The sequence below is a fragment of the Leopardus geoffroyi genome, chromosome D1, assembly GCF_018350155.1.
Source record: "Leopardus geoffroyi isolate Oge1 chromosome D1, O.geoffroyi_Oge1_pat1.0, whole genome shotgun sequence".
Lineage (NCBI taxonomy): Eukaryota > Metazoa > Chordata > Mammalia > Carnivora > Felidae > Leopardus > Leopardus geoffroyi.
The window spans coordinates 109,572,182-109,587,744 of record NC_059329.1 but is presented as its reverse complement, the minus strand read 5'-3'; the positions used below and the strand labels follow the sequence as shown (position 1 = coordinate 109,587,744).

The 15,563-nt window shown below is 55.6% G+C and overlaps 2 protein-coding genes across 4 annotated transcripts in view; both read right to left on the bottom strand.

Moving 5' to 3' along the window:
• The window catches only part of DPP3 (dipeptidyl peptidase 3), a 38,353-nt gene extending 34,956 nt beyond the window's left edge, over positions 1–3,397 (bottom strand). For both annotated transcript variants that reach the window (XM_045485938.1, XM_045485939.1), the window contains exon 1: positions 156–3,397. In XM_045485938.1, coding sequence (XP_045341894.1) covers positions 156–207 — 52 coding nt within the window. In that variant the 5' untranslated portion in view covers positions 208–3,397. The remainder of the gene's footprint in view (positions 1–155) is intronic.
• Positions 3,398–3,725: 328 nt separating this feature from the next.
• PELI3 (pellino E3 ubiquitin protein ligase family member 3) lies at positions 3,726–12,749 on the bottom strand. Of its 2 annotated transcripts, XM_045485946.1 has the most exons (8): positions 12,585–12,749; positions 11,266–11,418; positions 10,664–10,735; positions 8,209–8,338; positions 7,472–7,573; positions 6,499–6,693; positions 5,988–6,176; positions 3,726–4,699 (listed from the first exon to the last, which is right to left on the bottom strand). In XM_045485946.1, exons 2-8 carry the CDS (start codon positions 11,415–11,417, stop codon positions 4,130–4,132), a joined length of 1,410 nt encoding a protein of 469 aa, XP_045341902.1. In that variant the 5' UTR covers position 11,418; positions 12,585–12,749; the 3' UTR covers positions 3,726–4,129. The 2 variants fall into 2 exon arrangements, with proteins under 2 accessions (XP_045341902.1, XP_045341903.1); XM_045485947.1 differs by lacking the exon at positions 10,664–10,735 and having other exon boundaries at positions 12,585–12,748.
• Positions 12,750–15,563: the final 2,814 nt, after the last annotated feature.

The following is a 15,563-nucleotide window of genomic DNA, read 5'->3' as shown; positions in this document are numbered from 1 at the left end:
CTGCCCGGAGGGTTCCTTGGCATAGGGGCCACAATGAATGTGGAAGGGGTACTGGATGGAAGGCAGAAAAAGAATGATCTTGCGTTCGGTCCAGACTCGCCCTGTCCCCCGAGGATGACGCACCGTGACCCCAAAACCCGGGCGCCGCGCCTCACCTGCAGCAGCTGCTCGGATCGCAAACTCACTTCCTGCTTCCGGCTCCCCCATTCATTGGGGCTCCGCGAACTCCGCCCCCCGCGGCCAATTGTCGGGCCTCGGGGCCCGGATGGGCGTCAGCTCCAGCCAATAGGCGCGCCTCGGCGCAGTCCGCCGGCCCGCTTCTCCCCGCCCCCGGGCCCTACAGGGTCGCACGGGGGCGGCCCCTGCGGCCTTGGCCTTTGTCAGCGAGGGTGCTCTCGCGGGCCACTGGAACCTGAGTGGCTGGCCTGGCCGCGGCGTGGTCCCGGCAGACTGGGCTGACCAGGTCCCTCCGAGTCCGGACGGGGCGGCATGGGTGTCTGTACGGAGCACAGGGACTCCCCATCAGAGTCCCAACCCGACTCTGCTTTGGGTCCCCCACCTCAGTTTTGCAGGTGGAAACCTGCACAATGGAAGTCATGTGGCTCCTTCTTCCTCACTGGATTCGAGGGTCAGGCCGTGGAGATACTTAGGAGACTGCGACCCTACGGGGCGAGCTGCTAGGCTTAGGCTGAGGTGATCACACCCTTGCGGAGACACGGAGAAATGCCCTCAAGTGCATCACTGCCCTGCCGTTGACTCGCCAGGGTCTTGGGATGCAGCTGCTGAACATCTCTGAGCCTTTGTTTCCTCGGCACAAAGGGGCGAGAGGCCTAGCAGTCTGTTGGTGCTTGGCCGATAACTCGATGGATCGGAAAGCTGCCTGTGACCCCAAAAGGCAGAACTGGGCCTGAGACTTTTGCACGTCTGGGTGGACTCACAAGAGGATATCCTGGGTGGAGCATGGCATGGAAAAGTGCCGGCACCAGGCCTGGGCTGAGTGGGGAGCACTGTGAAGGTCCTGGGTCAGTGTGGGAGGAGCCAGGCCATCTGAGGTCGAATCCAGCCTCCATTGCCTACTGGCTGTGTGGACTTGGGTGGGACACTTCACCTCTCGGAGTCTTTGGCTCCCTCAGCCAGTAAACCCGGGCTGGGCTAACACTTGTCTCCACTCCAGGGAGCGAAGTGATAAGTGGACAGTCTGCCCCCTAGTGTTGTGCCCAGAGGAACTGGGGAAAGGGAATACCTGAAATCCACATACTCTCCTCGCCGTACCTTTGCCACACCTGTGTCTAGGCCCACGGCAGCATCTGCCCAGCATTGACGCCAGTTTCTCATTTACGAAAGTGCCCAAGGCCCTGCTTGACACAACAGTGCTACTTACTGTTGGTTCTGATGATGATTATCATTACAAGGAGCTCAATAAATTGATCTATGTCCTTAGGAAAGTCACCCTCTTCTTCCCTGTGCCTCAGTTTTGTCTTTAAAATGGGTACACTTCCTTGATTTGAGTGAATTTGAAATGTGCACCAGTAAAGGAGGTAGTGTTCTCCAGCCACCAGTGGGCAGCTCAGGCTAGCAAAAGATTCCAGCCCACCTGGGACCCTTAACCAAACTATGTTTTTATGATCACAGTTAATTTGAGCACACGAGGTCCTGTGTTAGCAGCTTGACATGGAGGATATTCCATTCTTGCAAAAACCCTGGTAGGATATCATTTTACCCATTGCAGGAGATGGGGAAACTGAGGCTAATAGGTTCATTGACTTCCCTAAGGCCACCCAGCCTATCCTCAGGTGTCCCCGAACAGGAGTCTAGCCTTCCTGACACCTTCCACCACACTGTCCCCTCCACTTGCCCCAACACACACACACACACACACACACACACACACACACACACACACACACACAATCATATGGAGCAGTCCACTCACTGGAGTCATGACCATCCCCAGCCTTGGTTCTTCCCCATGGAAATGCAGGAGGGGTATGTGAGGAAGTAACATTAAGTACCTACTGTGTTACAGGTGCTCTCTATACAGTCACAACCATCTGGTGATGTAGTAACTGCTATTTCATTTAACAGGTGACTGAGGCTCCAAGAGCTGGGAAGGGGCAAAGCTGAGCCAAATTCAGGGCTGTATTACCCCCCACCACTACCTCTGAGTTCTCCCTGGGATGGTTCCATGCTCTTTGCTTGTCTCTTCTCCCAGAGACTAAGGTTCTCTGCTGGAATGGGACTGGAACATTCCTCTGACTGGTTCCCAACAGGGTCAGAAGAAAGAACAACTGGGAAGAGCCGGATTCCTAGTGGTGTGTGTGTGTGTGTGTGTGTGTGTGTGTCACAGTACTCCCACATCCACCTGAGCATCCCATCTGGGCTCCCCCACTGTGGCAGTGTGATGCACTGAAGCTCATCACATCCCCTTTTCACCACCCACCGGTGCCCTCTGTCCTCTCAAGAGCCCTACGTCTGATCTCTGTGGCCCCACCAGCTGTGTGGCCCGGGCAGATCCCTCCCCTTGGAATCTGTACTCCCTAAGGCTCTAACAGCTGTCTTCAACTGGGGATGATGCCCGGGTCAGGCCTGTACTTAGAGCCTCTTTTTCAGGTTTTTGGATCTCCAGAACTTCCACCTACCTGTCTCCCAAGGTTGCTGTCCCCAGGAATGGTCTGGAAGCAACCCCAGCAGCACACTGAGGCTGCCTTGGCTCTCAGGAAGAAGTGACACTTAGGATGAGTGGGGGTCCAGTTTAGACTTGGTCTTCATGGCAGCCAAGGGCCACCAGGCCCCAGCCCAACATCCACACCCCTCATTCCTCATCCCTCCAGACCTGGCTCCTCTGTCACCAAGCATTTTTCCTGCCACACCTTTGCAATGCTGTTCCAGTTACCTGAGCTGCCCTCCCAACTTCTCCCACCCCTGTTCAAGGAAAGCAGCACAGTGTGATGGAGAGGAGGGTGGGCTAAGGCCAGGATTTGAATCTTTTCTAGCTGTATGACTTGGCGCATGCGCCTTAATCTCAGAATCTTAGATAGAAATGGTAACACCTTCCTCCCTGGGTTGCTATGAGGATCAAATAGCAAAACCTCCTAGTTAATGCTCCATTAACAAAGTTATTATCAGCAGCAGCACAGCAAGGGGCATGGTGGGCACTTGGCAATACCAGCCCTTCTGTCAGCCAGCGCACTGTGAGAGTCCCCTCTCTTCCCCCTGCTCCTGACTGTCCACAAATGAGGTCCCAAAGCCTCCATCCGGCATCTTCCCCATCAGCACAGCCCCAACCTCTTGCTCCGGACTCCTTTCTGCCCCCTGTTGCCACTGCCCCAGACACTCAACCGCTCGCTGAGTTCTCTGCTTCCTCCTACCTGAGCCTGTGCTCAGCCTCCCTCCTGCCCACAGCACACTCCCCTTCCTGTGGGGAGTTCCCACCCGAGCCCCCCTCACCCTCCCGCCTTCTAGTGAGACCTGCTCCACAGCCTTTGGCCATTCTCTGATCCTGGCACACAGGAAACTGTGCTGTCATTCAGTAATTTGATCTGTCGTCCACTAGACTGTGAATTCCACTGGGCAGGGAACCAAGTCTGATTGTGTCTGTCCCCAGAGCCCACTTGGCATAGTGGTCCAGCCCACAGTGGGTATCAGCAGATGCCAGTCCCAGCCTGTTGCCCACCCATCACTCACGCAGGGGCTGGCGGCACTGCACTCATGCTGGACACGCGGGATTTGCGAGGGCAGCTGAGCAGCAAGGTTTATAGAGGAACCCAGGGCAGCAGCAGGGTGAGTATATCTGGAGCTGGGTCGGCAGGCTCGGGGCACAGCCAGCCTAAGCTGGGGGTCAGGGGCCCACGGCCCCTTCACTCCCCCAGGGACACAGTGTAGGCGGCATGATGTAGGACACCCCAGGAAAGCCCGGGACAGAGCTGGTGCTGAGGGCCCCATCATTATGACTGGGGTAGGGGTTTGGGGGACCAGAGATAAGAGGGAGGAGCACAGCCCATCCAACACGTCCATCCGGTGTGGCTATGTGCCAGCAGGTAGAGTCCCACATGCAGAGCTCCCTCTGGGCTGCAGAAGGTGGGGGACCTAGGTGGGCAGGTGGGCACGGCATCCAGGGCCCCGGGAGAGCCTAGTCCAGTGGCCCCTGGAAAATGAGGCGGACGCAGCCATGCTCGCCGGTGAGCCAGGCCCCACAAAAGGGGCAGGCAGCATGGAAAGCATGGGTGCCATGGGGCAGTGGTGTCTGGGCCCAGTAGCGGGCAGTCTTCTCAGAGCAGACATGGCCGCAGGGTGCAAAGGCATGGCTGGGTGGTCCAGGGTCCAGACAGAGGCCGGCCTCCTGGCCGAGCCATAGGGGGACATAGGGTCCCACGAGGCGACAGAGAGGACACTCGCGCTCCTGGGGGCCCCGCTCTCTCCTGCAGCCCCAGCCGTGGTAGCCGTGGACGTGGCCACAACGGACGTAGACCCAGGGCTGCTGCTTGTCGGGTGCTGTGCGGCCACGGGCCGGACTGGGGAAGGCCAGGGTGCTGAGGCCCACGGGGCACTGGGGCCGTGCTGCGTTCGCTTCCTGCCGCTGGGCCTCTAGCTGCTTCAGCGTGGGTGCCCTCAGCAGCCCTGCTGGCGTGCGCCATAGCAGCGTGGCCCCACACAGGTCAATGAGGGAGCCGTCCTGCAGCACATTAGACTCGTTTTCCACCTGCCAGAGACAGCAGAAGGGCCTTACTGCTCAAGAGGCCCCCGAACTCCTGGCCATTGGGCAGCCGTCACCCCAGCCAAGCCACCTATCCATCCCACTGAACCTCCCTGGAGAGAACACCCTGGGCCAGTGGGGTGGGCTGGGGCAGAGGAGCCAGGAGGCCTGAGAACCCATGTGGGAGAGCAAGTCAGTGCTCCCAGGCATGCACTGTCCCTCCCTCACAGTGTGACATGGGCCTCGGTTACTTTATCTGTCAAATCAGGAGAGCTTGACCAAAACAAGGTTGTTCCCAGGGTCTCCCCTAAGGGCAGAAGTGGGAAAACTCTTCTATCTGAGAAACACTGGGGGGCTTAGCCCAAGGCAGCTGTCCCAGTGGCTGTGCTTAAAAGCAATGATTCTAGAACTAACGTGCCTGGGTGTGATTCCTGGCTTCACTGTTTACTAACTTTGCATCCCCGGTCAAGTAACTCAACCTCTCTGTGTCTTAATTTCCTTATCCTCGAGATGGAGACTGCGTCCCATTATCTCAAGTGGTTCCCATGAATCAATCAACGTAAACATCTGGAACAGTGCCTGGAACACAGTAGGTACTCAACAAGTGTGTGCCAGTGAAATATTCACACGCACCGATTTTAAAGATAATGTTTCTCCAAATCTCCCCGTAGAATTGGTGCTCTGGAAAGAGAAGCCATGCTCTTCCCTGAGATTGTGCATCTGTTTGCCGGGTGTGCTCGAGCCCTGGAAGAGCTCGGAGAGGCCCATTTAAGGAGCTTAGCCACGTGACCATGGGCAGGCCCCTGCCTCGCTCTAGGACTCCGTCCCAGCTCCTAATGTTAGTTCTCTGATCTGTGCCACGTGGAGCATTCACTGTCACCTCCGTGAGAACTACTCCAAGGGCCCTTTCCCGCTAGTAGAGGATAATAAAGCTAAATCCATCCGAACGTGAGAGACACGTTGCAAACTGCCAACACTTTCGGCTATAAACTGCTCACACATGGGCCAAGTGTCATCCTCACGGGAGGCTGGGATGTTTGAAGCTGTCGGCATCCCTAAGGCCACTTTCTACCGCACGGTGCATTTATGTGTGCTCTATTGCACCTCACCCCATAGACCTCCAGCAGTATGTGGGCTACATTTTGGAGCCACTGGTCTGGTCCTCTCTGTGGGGCAAGTGGGGCATGACCCCCAAATGGAACCTGTTGGAGCTCCCTTGTGTAGGAGGGCTGGAGATCAGGGGGAAGGGCCTGGGAAGGAGTCGGGGGCGGGGAGGAGGGAGCAGGCCACCTACCAGCTTCCCTCGCTGCTGTGCCGAGCGGCTGTCCCTCAGAGTGTACACATTCCCACAGACTGATATCTCCCTCCAGACACCCGGGGCCGAGTCCTCAGAGAAGCCGCCTGCTGGGTGCATCACCAGGACCCCATTGGTGGTTAAGCCGTCCATCAGGCCGTCGGGGGTCCGCCACTTGGCTGCCCGCTCCTGGGACCACATGTGGGATCAGATCATATCCCCGAGTGGCCCCCAGCAGGCCGCGATCCCGGGATGCTGCCCCAATACCCTCGCAGTCAGAGGGAGCCCAGAGAGGACTGGAATGGGCGCTGCATGGCCGGGGGCATCACCTGAAGTCCTGGAGTCTCACTGTGCTCATGTTTTAAGTGACATTGCCACTGCCAGCATAGGTCACGGTTATGATGACTGCCCACTGGTTCCATCACCCCAGGACACTGACCCTCCCCACCCTACCCCTCTGCTCACTCTCAGATAAAGTGCCGGTCCCTGCCTAGGGGGGGGGCTCACTCACTCCAAGGAAGATGTTGCTGGAGGCATCAAAGCCAGCAGCATAGATGCGGGCAGTATAGGGCGGCCGGCGGTCACAGAGGATGCGGCAGGCATAGCGGGAGATGGTGCTCTGGGCAGAGGGGCCCTCGGCGGCCCCTCCTCCAGGCGATGTGTCCGTTACCACAAAGTCGATCATGTTCTCGGTGGAACGGCCGATCTGCGAGGAAGAGGAGGGCGAGCACAGGGATACTGTGCACGGCTCAATCCCACAGGCTTCCTACCCCAGGGTTCCGCCTGCGGGGTCACCAAACAACGAGGACGGGGAAGTACCACCCCGACTTCCTAAGCACTCTGGGCTCTCAGCGGGGGTCTCCAAATCCAATGGCTAGGATCTGGGGCTTCTCTGTCTCCCCCACTCAATAAAAATGAGTTTTTTTTTTTTAATTGACCAGTGAAAACGTGACACCCACGGTCTGGGAGTGCTCAAACATTAGCAGCACATAGTGAATTTTTTAAATTTACTAGGTACCGTGCTAAGCCCTTCATGTGCCATATCTCAGCTAATCTTCCCAATAATTCCATGGGGTGGGTATACAGATGAGGAAACAGAGGCCCAGAGAGTCTAAGCGACTCTTGCCCAAAGTTACCCAGCTAGTAAGTGATGGAGCTGGGATCTGACCCAGGTAGTATGACTGTCGCACCGCACTCTGAACTCTTAAGCTGTATGGCCTCCCGTGGCCTGGGAGTCTGGTCTTGAGTTTTAAATTTTGATCCAGCCACTGATTTGCTGTGCGACTCCAGGAAGTCAAAGGCCTCATAGGACATCCTGCTTCCTCATCTGAAGAGTAATTGATTACGCTGAGTTCCCCCCCCTCCCAAAAACACCCTCACCACGGCCTTCAGTCCTCCAGGGTCACCCTGGAATGCCTGCAGTGCTGGATGTTGAAGCCCGGTGGCTCCGTGGCCAAGAGGCTTACAGAGGGGCCTGAGCATACCTGGAACATGTCTGTGTCACTGTCATGTGTGTATTCAACTATGACCGAGTGGCTCCGGGACAGTGTGTACGAGATGCTGTGCTGGCCACGGTTACTCAGTGCCTGGTGAGGAGAAAGGAGAAGTCACTTCCCAGGGCATGTGGCCAAGAGAAGTGTGAGCCTCTGAGCCACAAGTTGGAACCCAACGCCCACTGGCCAATCCCAGGGAAGGGGCAGTTCTACCCTCGCAGAGGATGTCCTGTGCAACTGGCACTATACTCAGGTTGCCTTATCTGATCCCTACAGCCACCCCAAGAGGGAGGCCTGGTTATTATTCCCATCTTATGGCTGAGGAAACCGCAGCTCAGGGAGGAGAAGAAACTGGCCAAAAGTCACACAGATGGAAACAGGAGAGCTTGTATCTTAACCCAAATCCTCTGAAGCCAAAGGCTTTCCTTTGCCATTGCTGTGTGACTGTCACATCCCTTCTCTGAGCCTTGGCTGCCTCTAAATGATGCTGATCGTTTCCATTCAATGGCTGGGATCTGGTCATCAGAGAAACATTCTGCAAACTGTAAAGTGCGGTACGCTGCAGGGGATCTCCTCTCGGCACCACTTCCCCGGTAGCCCCAGAAGACACAGAGGGCTCCCCTGCTCCAGCAGGCCTGTGGGCAGGCAGCACTGGGAAGGCTGAGGACCTGGGATCTGGGCAGGGAGCACAGGACTTTTGTCCAGGTCTACTGGGACAGGCTGCTTGCCTTGGAGACGAGCGGTGTGGAGATGTGGTGCATGACGTCTGGCTTCACTCCGTTGGCATGGGGCCGGCGGCTCAGTGCCAGGCGGCTTCTCCGGCGGCCCTTGTCCCCACTTGCCAGACACCCATTGTAGCTGTGGATGTGGAGGGTTAAAAAGAAGGAATTGAAGGGAGAGAGAGAGAAAAAAAAAAAGAAAGTGAGCCCCTGAGAGATTTGGAGGAACTGCTAACTTCTGGGCAGGTTCTACAGTAACAAACAAACACTAGAAGCATCTGAAACTAGAAGACCCTCCCTACTATATCAAATCAGTGCCTTTGGGAAGTAGGGTGAGGAGCAGAGTAGCTACAAAAGACTTTGCATTTAATTAACCAGTGCTTCCTGGATGCCTGAGCCATGTGTGGCCAGATGCTGGGCGGTGGGGTAGCATCGGGGGCACACCACAGGTCAGTTCTGTGTCCTCAGTGGCAGGGAAGCAGGGGTCCTGAGCTTTTCAAGGAACCTGAGTACCAACTGTGCCATAGGCCCAGAGGCAGGAGAAGGGAATTCTGCCCTCAGATCAGGTTTCTAGAAGAGGAAGCTGGGCTTTGAAGAACTAGAAAGGATTCACCTCTATAGCAAACTGTCACTTGTTACCCCACAAGTATGACTGGAAATCAGAATGAAAGAAAAAACAGAGGGGCACCTGGGTGGCTCAGTTGGTTAAGCATCTGACTCTTGGTTTCAGCTCAGGTCATGATCTCACTGTTCATGAGTTCGAGCCCTGTGTTGGGCTCTGTGCTGACAGTGCAGAGCCTGCTTGGGATTCTCTCTCTCTCTCTCTCTCTCTCTCTCTCTCTCTCTTTCTCCTTTTCTCTCTGCCCCTCCCCTTCTCATGCTCTCTGTATATATCTCTCAAAATAAATAAACCAACTTTAAGAAAAGAAGGAAGAAAGAAAGACAGAAAAGACAGACCCCACAATGCCACCACCTCCATATATCCATAACATGTCAAATTTCTACCTTCCTTCCAGCTCTCATCCAGAGGGGGTGATTGTGGAAGGCAAAGATGGGGTGAGTCACAGCCTTGGTCACTGCCATGTACTGGAGCCTCCCGTGTTCCCGGTGCTTCACGTTATTAATTACCTAATGGAATCTGTGCAATGTCCTGCCAGGCAAGTACCTTTCTTCCCATTTTACAAATGAGAAAAATTGAGGCTCAGGGAGGTAAAATGACCTGCCTGAGGTCCCAGGCTAGTAAGTGAAAAAGTCAGAGATTTGAACTTGGGTCGTCTGACTCCGGCCTTTCTTGCAGAGGCCCTTCCCGAGGGAAGGATCACCCCAAGCAAAGGTCATGAGACTGGCAGGGTTTGGTGAGATCAGGGAGTGGCGATTTGGGTGATAAACTGCAGTAGAGGAAGATGAAGCTGCTGGAAGGGCCCTGAACACCAAGCTTAAGAGCCTGGACTTTTTTCTGGAAGACTAGGGAGCCATGGAAGGATTTAGAGCAGGCAGTCCCAGGATGAAGAGCTGCCAAATACAGATAAGGCCCACTTAAATCAGAGTCTTCTCATGAGCTCGTTAAAATACAGATTTCCTGGCTCTACCCATGGAGATTCTGATTCTGTAGGTTTCGGACAGGCCTGTCAATGAGTATTTTCAATGTGCTCTCCGAGTGGCTCTATAACCAGTGTGGGGCTTCACTGCTCTACAGAGAACAAACAGCTGTCAAGAGGGCCTATACCCTTAGGTCTGCACGCTCCCCCATCAGTGGCCTCACCCTCAACTGGAAAGCCTGCCCTTCCTTTGGGACACCAAGCAGCTGCTCCTATCATGCAAGCATCCCTGAGAGGGGGATCACTTTTGCCCTTGTAAAATCTTCCCACCTATGGGGTGTGGGCCAGTTCAGGACATGGGCTTGAGGCTCAGTTGGGCCTGGCTTAAATTCTGGCTCTTCCACTTATCACATGACCTCTGTAAAACGGTGCTAATTAATCAGGACCTACCTCACAGGTTCATTGTGAGAACTAAATGACATAAATCATTTAAAAAATGTCCGGCACAGAGTGTGACAGATCTACAGCAAGCCCTTGATAAACGTTAACTCTGATTATTAGGGGAAAAGCACATGGCGTGTACATGTATAACAGCCCCTATTATTTCTAAGTAATCATAATGACAGCATAGCTTCTCAAATATTTTCTTCGGGGCAGATGGCAGAGAGGGAGGCCAAAAGGTGTGGATGGAGGAGGAAGAAGAGGGATCTGTGCCTGGGGGTGGAGTTAAGCCGGTGGTGCAGGGATCCCGGTCAGGCGGAGACCAGGAAGGGATGAAGTTTACCCACGGACCACCAACTCACATCGCTTCCTCTCTCCTGGCCTCGGTTCTCATCTGTAGCGTGAGGGTCAGCTGTGGCTTAGTGAATGTGCACTAGACCTGGAGTAAGAAAGACCTGGGTCCGAATCCCAGCCCTGCCACTTACCAGCTGTGTGCCCTTGGACCAGTCACTTCCCCTCTCTGAGCCTCGGTTTCCTCACCTCCTTCCTCACAGCATCTTTGTGAAGATTGAAATGAAATAATGTCCATGAAAGGGCTTGGCACAAGCCTGCCTCCCAGAACACTTGATAGGTGCCAGGCACTGTTCTACGTGCTTTACAGAAATCACCTCATCCATTCCTCCAAAAACCCTCTGAGGTATTATTATCATCCCTATTTGTAAGGTGGGAAAATGGAGGCACAGGGAAGTTAAGCTACTTGCAGAGCAGGATTTGAACCAAGTATTTTTGCTGGAGAACCAAAGTTCTTCACCCCAGACTACATATACTAGGTGCTTTATGAAAGGCAGATGGTGCTACTTTATTTCTGATCAGAAACTCAGGTGGGCAGTCGGAGTTTTCTCAGTAATTTATTAAAAATGGGAAGATAAAATCACAGGAATTGAGGTGGGTTTGGTCAACTCTCTCAGTTGGGGAGGTGAGGAGGGACAAACAGCAGAAGGTCATATGTGGGGAGAGCTGGGGCCCTTGATCTGGTTGCCCTGGGGGATGCCTGGTGCCCTGCCCCACCTGGGCCGGGGTCGCTCACCCCAGGACGATGAGTTCGCCATACTTGATGGGCTCCTCGCCTGGCTGCGCATCTTCACCAGGAGAAGAGAGGACACAAGAGCCCTGGCTCCCTGGGTGTCCGAGGTCTGAGGTTCGGGGAGACCCCACTTCAGGGTTTCCTTCTAGCACCATTCTGGGCAGAGTGGGAGAGGAGAAAAAGAATTTTGCAACCTCTCATCCCAACCCCCTCAATGCCAGCTCAGGCCTGCTGCCAGGACCACCTAGGCAAAGGCCAGAGTGACCTTTCACCACCTCTGTTGCTATGGCAACCACTCCACCTCGGTCTCCTTTAAACTGCCCCGGGGTTGCTGGGATACCAGGGAAGGGAAATGGGTGGGATGGAACCAAGAGGAAAGGGCCCCACAATCAGAGGGTCGGGATATCTGGTAGGGCCAGAGGGGTAGACCAACTTGGGGTGGCCAGAGGCTTCTTTTTGGCTAGGACCCCAGAGTCTGGGATGTGCTTGGAAGAGAGACACCTCAAGAGTTAGAGGGCCCTTATTCCTCATCTTAGACTCAGTTCCTGGGTTTGGCTCTTGGCTCCGGGGCCTCAGAGTAACCCTTCCGTTGGGCTCTTGGAATCTATCTTAATCATTTGGTCCCTTGCAGGTCTAGGCCTCTGTCTGTCTGTCTTTTTCCTCAATGACTCTCTGTCCTCCCGGGGCTGTCCTTTTCGCCCGTCTCTCTTCCCACCCTCCTCCTCATGTCATCCTGTCTGGCCACCTTCTCCTCCCCATCCATCTGCCTCAGTCTCCCCATCTTGGCTTCGCCGGGCGGGCGGGCCTCTGGACCCCTCCCGGGTGCGCGCCCCCTCCCTCCCTCAGGTGTCTGTCTGCAGTCCCAGGGCCTCCCGGGTCTCTGGAGGCCTGTGGGGGCGGCGCTCCCCCCTCCGGCTGGGGCTGCAGCAGAGCCAGTCTCCGCAGGAAGCCTGTTTGGAAAACATCCCCGCGCAGGAGGGACTGCGCCGGGGCAGGCCCGCGCCCCGAGCCCCGAGCCCCGAGCCCCGCGCCCCGCGCCCGGGGCAGGCACAATGACGGCCCAGCGCATACGCAGATACACACCCGGCGGCCCCTCGCCACAAACACGCGCGCGCACGCACACAGTCCCGCACACCCCGAGCCCCGCGGGCAGTGCCCGGACGGGCGCAGAGCCCACTCGGGACCCGCGATCGCGCAAACAACCCCCTGCGCCAGCCCTCGGACCCACTCCCCCTGCCACCCTCAGACACGCAAACACGCCCCCCGCGCCCGCCGGGGCCCGCCCGGCGCAGCCCCCGCCCCCTCCGCCCCGGCGGTCTCACCTGGCCGCGCTCCCGGCCCCACTCGGCGCCGCTCCCTCCGCGCCTCGACCCTGCTCGGCCCCGGGGCCGCTGCGGCGGGATGGGCCCGGCCCGCGGCGGCTCCGCGCTGCCTCGTCACGGGGACACCCGGGGCCGGGGGAGGGGGCGAGCGCGAAGCGCCACACTCCGCCCCTTGTCCCGATGCCCCGCCCCCTTAAAAGCCCCGCCCCACCCGAAACCCCGCCTCTTGCGGCGAAGCTTAGCCCTAGTCAACAGAGCTCCGCCCCTTCGTGGGAGACCACGCCCCTCCATAGCCCCGCCCCCAGGCCCTGGGAAGCTCCGCCCACACTCCGTCTCGGGAACTCCCTAGCGCATCTTCACTGGTTCGGGGACTCCCCGGTATCTGTGAGACCCATCCCCCAGTTCAGGCTCCCTCAGACCCCGCCCTCATTTCTGGGGACTTCCGGGTTCTCCTAGAGACACGGGCGCCCCCTCCCCCACCGCAAGCCGGAGCCTTTGTACTGCGCGGGAGGCGCCTTTCCCCACCTTGGGCCGGGGACTATCCACCTGCTCCCCCACCCCCACGCCCGTCACCCCGAGACCCGTCTTCCCACCTGGGGTAACTGCAGAATTAGAAGCGGGGGCGGGAAGGAGAGAAGGAAAATACTAGAGAGTCGGAGGAGGGGGTGTACGTTAGCAGGGAGGCTGAGGGAAAATGCTACAATTGACTAGATTCGAAGACCTTGTCTTTAGCCTCGCTCCTCCACTCTCTCGCTGGGTTGCCTCTAGGCCCCGGGGTGTCCGGGAACACTTCCCTCCTTCCAGCTAGCACGCACATCATACCCAAGAAGCCACAAGGGGGACTTTGGGTTGGGTGCAGTTCCTTCTGGGCCTGGGCTTGCAAGAGATTTGTCAATCTATGCCAGGTATTATACTCTGTGCTTTGAGCAAGATAAGCCCTTTAATTTCTAGGAGGCAGGCACGATAATCACCCATTTTACAGATGACGAAACAGTTGTGCAAACCTAACTTGGTCGTGGTTATCTTGCTAGAAAGGAGCCAAGAGTAGGTCTCAGCTGTGTGACTCCAAAATCTGGACTCCTAACTTCTATTCTATACCTTGTTGTTATGATGAGAAATGGCAGGGTGGGACTCAGAGGTGCAGAGCAGGAGAGACCCAGAGATGCATCAGATAAGAACCCTATGGCACATTATTTCTCAGTATGTTTGGAACCATAACCAAGAGCTGGGGGAAGACCAGAGGGTAGCCCTTAACCTGAGTCTTTGGTGCATTTATTGAAGAAATCAAGGAAGGCTGTACAGAGGAGGTGGTCTTTGGCCCCAGTCATGAAGGAGATGTGAAAATTTGCCCACACATTCCTGAGAGAGAGCATCCTTCCTGCTCTCCCCTCATCTTGTTGCTTGTGATGCTCCCTGTCTCCTGGACTCCCCCTGGGCCCCACCACATCCACACACCCCACTAACTCCCCCACCTAAAAATAGTCCATGATACCAACTGCTTTGCCAACTGTTTGGGGGCCTTAGCAGCCAGATGAAACATGAAGGCAGCCAGCAGCTCGTCCTTTAGGGACAAAGGCACTCATTAATCAAAGAGAGGCTCCCTGAGAGGCCACCACAGAGGAGGCTGGACTGCTGGGCTGTCAGCAGCAAATCATGCAAATCCTGCACCACAGGAGAGCTCCCTTCCTTGAATGCCTGCAATATGTCCACCTCCATGCCAGGTAGGCAAGCCACTGTGGCACACGGGGACACTGGGACAGTCTCACTCCCCTTTGCATTCCCAGCTTCCAGCACATTGCCTGCCAGAGCAGGCCCTCAATGAACACATGCTCAATAACCACCAGAATCCCCAGGTCACAGATGGGGAAACTGAAGCTCAGGGGATGGGGGAAGAGATACTTGCCCCAGGTCACACAGCCAGACAACCACATAGCTGAGGATTGATCAGAGCCCCAGTGCTACCATCTGACACCAGACTGCAGGGAGGAAGGGCTGAGAGAGATTGCAGAGTACTGCAGGAGGCAGAGATTTCTCCTGTGGTTTAGTGTGCTGGCACCGGAGCTGCATGATGAGCATGGCCAGACCACAAGGGGCCTCCCAAAGCCGGGGAGGGCCTGGCCCCAGCATTGTCTAGGTGGGGGAGAGGAAGGGAGAGTTGGGACACCGCCAACAGACACAAGTGCCCAGCTTCCAGCCTTGACTTCTGGCTCTGTCTCAAAAACTCCAGCTTCTCAATCTCTCTAGATCTCATCTTCCTTATTTATAAAATGGGAACAATAATAGCACTTACCTATGGTGGGATAAAAATTTGCAGTACTTTTCTGAAATCAACCCCTCCTTTCTTTCTCTTCAATCTACATCTTGACCCTATTGGGGGAAAAAAAGTAACAGAGGAACAAGATACAATCTTTACTTCTTCAATTCTTGGGTTCAGGTGTCTGAAGACAAGGGACTAGCGTAAGCAGTTTGGAAGAATATTTGTGTATCTATTTCAGAAAAGATGCTGAAAACAACAGCAACAACAAGGAACTCTCTGGACTGAGAGATTTGGAGAGAGGAAGGAAGGGCCTATGATGCTGAGCTCTGCCTTTGAGGCCCTGTTGTAAGTGGGAATGGGGGCCGAGAAAAGATTGAACCCTCAGGTAGATTCAGGGATACAAATCCTATTCCTTCAAAGAATCCAAATTTGATTGGATCAGTTTATGGAGCAATTTAGGTCCCAGGACATTCATTGTTGAAAACAAAAGAGGGGGCACCTGGGTGGCTCAGTCAGTTAAGAGCCTGACTTTGCTCAAGTCATGATCTCACAGTTCGTGGGTTTGAGCCCTGCGTCAGGCTCTGTGCTGACAGCTCGGAACCTGGAGACTGCTTCAGATTCTGTGTCTCCCTCTCTGTCTGCCCCTCACCCGCTCATGCTCTGTGTGTGTCTCTCTCTCAAAAATAAATAAACATTACAAAAAATTTTTAAAGAAAACAACA